Below are 8,961 nucleotides of genomic sequence, written 5' to 3' on the forward strand. Positions count from 1 at the left end.
ATAATTTGTATTGGACGAGAGGGAGCAATTGAGATGACATCATAATTTGTTTTGTCCAAAACTCCAAAATGGGCGGACTTGAAAGAGATTGAATTCCGCAACCTAGCTTCAATAAATACTAGTGGTATGTTGAATCCCAATCTGCACACACAGTATATGAGAGTGTTTACAAACTGTTTCCTTTCTCAAACATTCTAAGTCCCATTTCTTTGTCTCATTCACTACCATGTAAGTCCTTCTTAGATCTCTCCATTATCAATTAATTAGTATTACCTTTTGCTATATTTTATGTTAGCTTTTATATTTAATAATGTAACAATCAAAAAGTTTGAAAAAGGAATTTAGATTTTAAAGTACTTTACTCATGCTTCTTTGAGTTTGTGTAGTTACACCAGATTACTCTTACTCTTGTTCATTTTTAGAAGGGTTAAACATGTTTGGTTTTTAATATACATAAATGATAAAACATCTATTAGTACTTTTTTTACATGGTGGTGTCTATGTGAATGGTAAACAGCAATTAATCCATCATGAACGGAGGAAGCAGAAACAATGAGAAGGATAGCAAAGCTGAAGAAGGAGAAGGAAGCGGTGGAGAAGGAAGCGGTGGAGAAGGAAGCGGTGGAGAAGGAAGCGGTGGAGAAGGAAGCGGTGGAGAAGGAAGCGGTGGATGGGTGTCAACCTTTTTGAAAATAGCCGGAGCAGTAGCCGCAACAGCAGCCGTAGCTAGTACCATATACAACGTCGCAAAACAGGAGGAGGTGATACTCAAAGTTGATGGTTCGCTTCTGCGCGGAAGTAACTCAGCAGGCTGTGGTGGATTTCTAAGCAGTGCGTCTGAGAAATGGATCTGCGGTTTTGCTCAAAGGTTGAACCCAGATTTAAGAGAGGATGAAACCGAGAAAGAAGCCATTTTAAGAGGTTTGGTTTGGGTTAAAGAAAAGGGAAAGAAGAAAGTTGTTGTGAAGACGGATAATAGAGGGATTGAGAATTTGGTGAATTCTGGACGAAGATGTAATGATCCTGTTATTTGTGAAATAAGGGATCTTCTTAACAGTGATGAGTGGGATGCTTCGTTGAGTTGGATCAGTGGAGTTGAAAATGCAGTTGCTGATAGACTTGCTCATAAAGCTCATAGCTCCATTTCTTATGATCTGGAAGAGTTTGATAAACCACCTCAAAACTGCATCATGCTCCTTAAACAAATATAATTAAGGAGCTACTAGCACCTATGAAACTACTGCCTCATTGCTCTTGCTCTAGCTCTGGCTCTAGCTCTTTGAATTAATGTATGGTTTGTTTAATGTTAATTTGGTGATGTTTTTAATGTATGCATGGTTTGTTTATGTTCAATGTAGTTTGCTTCCTTTGTTTTTATTGTTCAGTTTTTAATTACTTCCCCCTTCAATGTAGGAAGGGAGGAAGAAGAAGAAGAATATGTATTGTAATTGTGTGCTTGTTTGTATTGCTGCGTAGTCTGCAGTTAATGAAATATTGCTCTTATCTTTAATCTTCTCGGCTGTTTTTTATTTTTGCATTCTTTTTGTGGGTTATTCATATAATTTTTTAATTATTTATCAAATAATTAAAAGAATAAAATGACCATATAAGAATAATTTATATACTTCAATGGCGAACTTTTGCATCTCAAATTGAAATAGGATTTCACTCCACTAAGTGTAAGCATTCATGTAGTCAATAATTATGTAATTTTAATTTTATCAAAAAAACAAAATTATCGAGTTTATAATTTGGACTGTCAGATCTTGAACGAACGCTTACAAAGTCAATAATCTTGAAAGGAAATACTGATTCTCAAATGAAACTAGTCTGAAACAAGAATAATTTGAGTTAGTAATGATAAATTTATTGATAGTAGTGAATATTGTTTTTAAAAGTTTATCCAAAAATTTATTTATGTTTTATCATAAATAATATTATTTATTGTAAGTATAAAACATAAAATCAAAACTCAAACCTAAGGATAAAAACAAAGAACCCTTTTCTTTGGTTGCAGTCATCTCCATCTCTCTTTGTCTAGGTTAGAATCTGATTTTCTTCCATGTATTTTGTTTTACTTTGATCTGTTCTGACAAGCTTTTTTCTATCTTTCTCTTGTATATGTTAATGAAATCAAGTAGTAGGAGGCATGTGTAGGATAAGGCCTTTTTGTTAGTTTGCTTGGTGTTGTGTTTATCAATTGCAGATTTGATTATTGCAGACTTAGTTGTAGATGGTGTTGATCTTTTGGACCTTCAAAGTATACCTTGACTTTGAAGTGTGTCGTTTTTTGCTTTTTAGAAAGTAAAACACACTATAGGTTGTACTTTTGTTATTATTTTATTATTATTATTGTAGTAATAGATGGGTGGAGTTTGGATTTTAGTGAGAAGTGCTTACTAGCTGTCTAGCACTAACATTATTTGTTAATATAATGAATTTTTAAGTCACCTTTTTTTTTCCATATTTTAATAAGAGTAATAAATTTTTGTGTAGAAAGAGATGAGTACTTCTAATTCTAGTGAAACTAGAGAAGATGATAGTGAAATAAGACCATTATGGAAGTATGTTACAAAATTAAGAAGTGTAGGCAGTGGCGGAACTAGAAAAAATATTGTGGGTGGGCCGAAAAATAGTCAATCTATTTTCAAATTGAATTTTTTGCTCTTCTATTTTCACATGTTACTATTTTGGTACCAACAAACTATATTTTTACTCTAAAAATTGTGATTTTTGGCTATAAAGGTGATTTATTGTCTCCAACATTGAATCTAAAGATGAAATATCAAATTTGAGACCAAAATTCACAATTTTTTCCCATTAAAATTCGCTAATTTTACAGCAAAAAAGTAATAAAAAAATATTGAGATAGGACTAAAATTGCAACAAATGTGAAAATATGGGACTTGAAAAATTTAATATTAATTAAACATATTTTTTATGTCATTTCATATTTATATACGCTAGTTCAACTGCTAATTTTATCTATTATTATAAATTCAATTAATTATGAACTAACATTTACACTAATACTTGAACTAATATGTATACCGAATTACTTATAATCATCAATAATATACTCTAAATTAATATTTATATTAATATTTGTACATATATATAACGGGTGACTTAAAATTATTAATAATACATTTAAATTAATACCCTACATATAAAAAAAATTATTTTTTGGGGGTGGGGTGGGCCGCGGCCCACCTCAGCCCACCCCTAGGTCCGCTGCTGAGTGTAGGTGGAACCGGAGGTGGCAATTATGAAATAAAATAACAAAGAGAAGTATTACCCGCTTCATTCATGTTACTATATGATGATCATATCATATCATATTGTCTTAATGATGAAGCAATCCCTCTTTAGTGTTTTCAAGGGGATCAATCAATCTATCTGACAAATAATTCATAGTTAATCCACATCAAATTTTACCTAATTTTATGGTTCATCATTGTTAAGAAATGTTAAAAAGTCCTATAATATTAGTTAACATGCGTTTATAAGATATGACAATTCTCACCTTACAAATCAATTTTATCCTGCTAAGTAGAGAGATATATATGCTAAAATCCAATAAAGTAGTGTAGAATCCAAAAGGAAGGGGCATGGTTTCTCTTGATGGTGGCTCCCATGAAAAAAGGCAACATAAAATGGAATGGGATTTCAATCTCTTACAACTCATAGGGTATAATGATGCCGATAGAACATAAGTTGTAAAGGGTCCCTTTATCATCTTAATTATGTTGATAACATTGCTTTGTTCATGTTCATGTGCATGAGAATGAGAACCTAAACAAATAAAAATCTATATAGATAACATGACATCGATGAAAGTAATGATTCCATCACTATAAATCATTTTAGTTTCAATTGGGACCATGTAATTTATTCTAGTTTTTGGATAACTTTAACCAATGTCACGTCACGTGGCTCCATAACAACTTTAGCCTCCTTTTTCATCTTAAAGGGACATGATGCCTTAGTATGTTTTTGGGATCTTTCATAGGAGTTGGTTGGTGAGTCTTGTTAGTTCCATTTTAGGGACAGTGTTACATTGTTGTTAGGGTCCTTCCTCTGGCCCATTTGCAGGTCCAGCAAGATTCCTTATGCTGGTTGTGAATTCTTTCCCCACCCCCCCAAAATTTTTATAAATATATCACTCGGATTTTAAAATTCGAAGGATGTTTATAGTGTTCGAAACCCTCCACCAGCTCAAATTCAAGAATCTGAAATAAGAAAAATACACTTCATATTCTAGAATTCGAATGGGGTATTTTTGAAATTCTGGGGGGGTGTATGGTTCGTGATTGATTAGGGTAAAGAAATTCACTAAAAAATCTTTAGTCACATACATACAGTTGAGCTTTTAGCAAATTAGGCCATTCATGACTAATATTTAGTCACAAACATACAGTTGAGATTTTGGCAATGACATATGAATATGATTATTAGAAGAGTTGTCATAGTCATCACCTTCCTCTTCATAATCACTTTCATACTCTTGCCAACGACATGTATATGATTTGTGAAGAACTTTTTAATGGATCATATACTAGAGTGAGGTCACATTTGTTGAAGCTTCCAGGAAAAGGGGGAAAAGATTATCTCCCGTGCAAAATTCACTGCAGGGAGTGCAGTGCTATTATCCACCCTTAATATAATTGTTTTATAATATAAGTTACTGTTCATTGTACACATGGATGATCATGATTTCACTTATAGAAAAAGTGACTGGAGACAAACCCCTCCCAGGAAAAAGGGTTAGACCTTGTCTGAAAATAACAAACGCCAAGATTATAGAATTGAAGAAGATAGACAATGAGGCTAGATCTAAGGAGACATCAAAAAGAAAATTGGTCCCTTTACCTCCCAATTCCAATGAGGGAGCTGATCAAAAAAGAAAAAGTCATCAACTATAGCAAGTGCTTTTAATACGCAAGCTAGAGAGACACTCGACTTCGAAATTGCTAGGATGTTTTACTCGGCTGGTTTACCATTTCATCTATCAAGAAATCCTTACTTTAGGAGGGCATTTTCCTATGCTGCTAACAATAGTATTCCTGGTTACCAACCTCCTGGTTACAATAAATTAAGGACAACATTGCTTCATAATGAGAGGAGTCATGTGGAGAACTTATTGCAGCCGATTAGAAATACATGGAATCAAAAGGGTGTCACGATTGTTAGTGATGGATGGAGTGACCCACAAAGAAGACCTCTTATCAATTTTATGGCTGTCACAGAGAGTGGTCCTATGTTTTTAAAGGCAGTAGACTGTTCAGGTGAGGTAAAAGATAGAGAATTTATTGCCCAAAAAATAAAGGATGTCGTTATGGAGGTTGGACCTTCAAATGTTGTGCAAATAGTGACCGACAATGCAGCGGTTTGTAAGTCGGCTGGTTTAATAATTGAGGCTGAATTTCCTAATATCTTCTGGACCCCGTGTGTTGTTCACACATTAAATCTTGCTTTGAAGGACATATGCGCAGCTAGGAATACAGAAAGAAACAATGAAATTTTCGAAGAATGTCGTTGGATTACCCAAGTTGCAGATGATGCAAATTTTATAAAGAATTTTGTCATGCTACACTCTATGAGATTATCGATTTTCAATTCATTCAATTCATTAAAGTTTCTTTCTGTTGCTCCAACAAGATTTGCCACTACTGTTGTAATGCTTAAAAGGATTGCCTTATTGAAAAAGGGACTTCAAAATATGGTGATTAGTGAACAATGGACTTCTTATAAGGCAGATGATGTTCAAAAGGCTAAATTTGTGAAGGACACCTTGTTGGATGATACTTGGTGGGATAAGATTAATTATATTATTGCTTTCACTAGTCCTATCTATGATGTTCTTAGAAGAACTGATACAGAAGCTTCATGTTTACATCTAGTGTATGACATGTGGGATTCAATGATACAAGATGTGAGGAAGGCTATATATAAACATGAAAGAAAGGCAGAGGTTGAACATTCAGCCTTTCATGATGTTGTGCACTCGAGATTAATTGCTCGTTGGACAAAGAGTAATACACCTCTTCATTGTTTAGCTCATTCCCTGAACCCAAGGTTATTTAATATTAACTCAATATTTTTTTGTTTACTTTAAGATTACATATATTTAAGAAAGGAATGCTATATTTTTTTTATTTATAAAAGTTGTAGGTATTATAGTCATGAATGGCTAAGTGAAGATCGTAATCGAGTTTGTCCACATCAAGATAAGGAGATTACTGATGAAAGAGTAAAATGCTTCAAAAGGCTATTTCCTGATGCTGATGAAAGGAGAAAAGTGAATGTAGAGTTTGCCAACTTCTCAGATGGAAGAGAAGGTTTTGCTGACGTTGATTCTTTGAATGATAAGGGTAAGATGGATCCAAAATCTTGGTGGCTAGTTCATGGTGTGCATGCTCCATTGCTTCAAAAGGTTGCCCTTAAGCTACTTGGGCAACCTTGTTCATCTTCATGTAGTGAAAGAAATTGGAGTACATATTCATTTATAGATTCTCTAAGGAGAAACAAGCTGTTACCAAAAAGGGCAGAAGACTTGGTATTTATTCATAGCAACCTTCGACTTCTTTCAAGGAATAGTCCACAATACAATCAAGAGGAAACTAAAATGTGGGATATTGCTGGAAGTGAATTTGGATCACTTGATGATTGTGGAATTCTTGAAATTGCTGATTTATCTTTAGATGAACCTGAGCTAGAAGATCCCTTTACCAACGATGATGTTTAAGTTTTTGGTGTTTTTTTATATTAGAAGGATTAATTTTATGTTTAAGTACTATTTTTTATGTTTAAGACTAATGATGTTTAAGTTTTTGGTGTTGTTTTTTTGTATTAGAAGGATTGCTTTTGATGTTTAAGTACTATTTTTGATGTTTAAGACAAATATATCATGTACTAAATATTTTATTTTATTTAATCATATATAATAATAAATATATATAGCGGTGTCGGTGTCCTAGATTTTTGATATTAGCGGTGTCGCCGTGTCCGTGTCCGTGTCGTGTCGCGGTGTCCGTGTCAGAGTCCGTGTGCTTCATAGAGTATAAAAGAGAGGTAAAATAATTGGGGTAATTAAATAATAGATGTGGTTAAAAATTGAAAGTGACAAGTTTTATAAAGCGGAATAACTTTTTGTTCAAGATGATCTTATATTTAGGGAGAAAAGTAATTAATTAATTAATAAGAGTTATATAACAACACTTGTTAAGAAGTTAAATAATAAATAAAAAGTTTCCGTCATCTTAGCTGAGTTGGTATGGACATCGCACTATATGTGCGAAGTCGAGGTTCGTACCCTAAACATTCTACTTATTCACTTTAAGGTGGAATTCCGGACAACTAGCCTACTTAACACAAAAAAAAAAAGAAAAAAAATTATGAATTGAATACATAAATTTCAAAATAATATTTATGTTCTTTTTGTCTTACCAGAAAAATTTAGAATGAGGGATAATACCCCAATCCAAGACATGATAAATATTAGGGATCATAGATCACTTTTTAAAGGTATTTATATTTATCTTCTTCTAATTAATAACACTAACGAGGCTCAATTTAGGACTTCTCGAATCAAATATTTGTCTTTTTACAACTACATCGAACCTTTTCATTTAAAATTATATTTAAATGATTAACATAAATAAATTCCTAATAAATTATGGAAAATGTTAACATGTGTACCAAAGACACATGTTAAGGAACCAAAAGTAGAAATAATATATTGAAATTTGTGCATTTAACTTTTTAAATATTAAATTTATTTCTAACATTAAATGCAATTTTCTATATTTAGAATCTTAACATGTGCCCTTGGTGCACATGTTAACATGACTCATAAATTATAAGGAAACAAATTCACATCAGTTTGTCCGATTTCAAAAACAATTTTAAAATCAAATATAGTACACATAAAAAATAAGTAACAATTCTGACTGTGTCACCCTTGATGTAGTCTTGTCGGATCTCTTAATTTTTAATTGCTCAAATGTACCTTTATTTTTATTTAGAATGAAAGTTTACACTCTCTCTGTCCCATATTATAAGAACTGTTTTAACTAAATGATACTATTCATTTATCTTGCTTTGACCATATTTTTTTAACAATATATAAATATAAATATTAGCATATAAAATCTTGTTTGATTTGTTTTGATGAGTATTTTCAAAATATCAAGTTTTTATAGTTTTTATAGTTTTTATAGAAGCAGATGAAATTGAGAAAGAGGCAATTTTGAAAGGGTTAGAATGGGGTATGGGAAAAAGCAGCGTGACCAAATTAGTTGTTGAGTCAGATAATAAGGGGATTGTGAATTTTGTGAATAATGGGCAAAAAGGAAAATCTACCGATCCTTTCATTTCTGGTATAAAGGAGCTTCTTAATAATCCTCGCTGCCAAGCCACTTTGAAATGGACTCCCAAAACAAGCAAACCAAGTTGCTGTCAAACTCGCTCAATATTCTCGTTCTTTGCCTTCTTTCGATCTGTGCCATTTCGATTCTGCCCCGAGAAACTGTCTTCCTGCTCTCACCAAAGATCAACATTGATTTCCAAATTGCATTGTTGCTTCACTACTAATACAATGTACTATCTGCGATTTATATATTTTGGATAACTAGTTAAATGCTTTCTTGATGTTTATCCCAGTTACTGCTTTCTACTATCATTGTTGCTTTTGCTTTGGATTAATGGAAGATTAGCGGCTTAATTTTCGATATTGAATTTAGCATTGCGTCGGTATAATGAAAGCATGCCATATATTTGCTATTTTTGATCCATAGTGTTATTTGAGTTTTCAACTTACAGACACAGTCAGATACAAACATTTTGTCACTACATTTTTTGCTTTAGTTACATAGATAAAAATTAGAAAGAAAAAAAAAATTAAATACTAATATTTTTAAAAACTCGCGAGCGAGAAGTTTGGGATATGTTTGGTGTTTC

The 8,961-nt window shown here is 32.6% G+C and overlaps 2 protein-coding genes across 3 annotated transcripts; both read left to right on the forward strand.

Annotated features, from left to right (window-relative positions):
• Window positions 1-1,510, forward strand: LOC123912914. 2 transcript variants are annotated; one of them, XM_045963518.1, is made up of 3 exons: window positions 1-228; window positions 518-585; window positions 661-1,510. In XM_045963518.1, exons 2-3 carry the CDS (start codon window positions 531-533, stop codon window positions 1,209-1,211), a joined length of 606 nt encoding a protein of 201 aa, XP_045819474.1. In that variant the 5' UTR covers window positions 1-228; window positions 518-530; the 3' UTR covers window positions 1,212-1,510. The 2 variants fall into 2 exon arrangements, with proteins under 2 accessions (XP_045819474.1, XP_045819468.1); XM_045963512.1 differs by having other exon boundaries at window positions 518-1,510.
• Window positions 1,511-4,662: 3,152 nt separating this feature from the next.
• On the forward strand, window positions 4,663-6,895 carry LOC123883850. The gene is made up of 2 exons (XM_045932788.1): window positions 4,663-6,078; window positions 6,175-6,895. The coding sequence occupies exons 1-2, from the start codon at window positions 4,979-4,981 to the stop codon at window positions 6,746-6,748; spliced, it is 1,674 nt and encodes a 557-aa protein (XP_045788744.1). The 5' UTR covers window positions 4,663-4,978; the 3' UTR covers window positions 6,749-6,895.
• Window positions 6,896-8,961: the final 2,066 nt, after the last annotated feature.

Source organism: Trifolium pratense, linkage group LG1, assembly GCF_020283565.1.
Source record: "Trifolium pratense cultivar HEN17-A07 linkage group LG1, ARS_RC_1.1, whole genome shotgun sequence".
In the NCBI taxonomy this organism is placed as follows: Eukaryota; Viridiplantae; Streptophyta; class Magnoliopsida; order Fabales; family Fabaceae; genus Trifolium; species Trifolium pratense.

Bases quoted from the DNA above. Each gene is read 5' to 3' on its own strand.
- LOC123912914 (XM_045963512.1), top strand. From the start codon at position 531: ATGAACGGAGGAAGCAGAAACAATGAGAAGGATAGCAAAGCTGAAGAA.
- LOC123883850 (XM_045932788.1), top strand. From the start codon at position 4,979: ATGTTTTACTCGGCTGGTTTACCATTTCATCTATCAAGAAATCCTTAC. The intron at 6,079-6,174 runs GTTATTTAATAT...TAAAAGTTGTAG, and splicing joins GCTCATTCCCTGAACCCAAG to GTATTATAGTCATGAATGGC.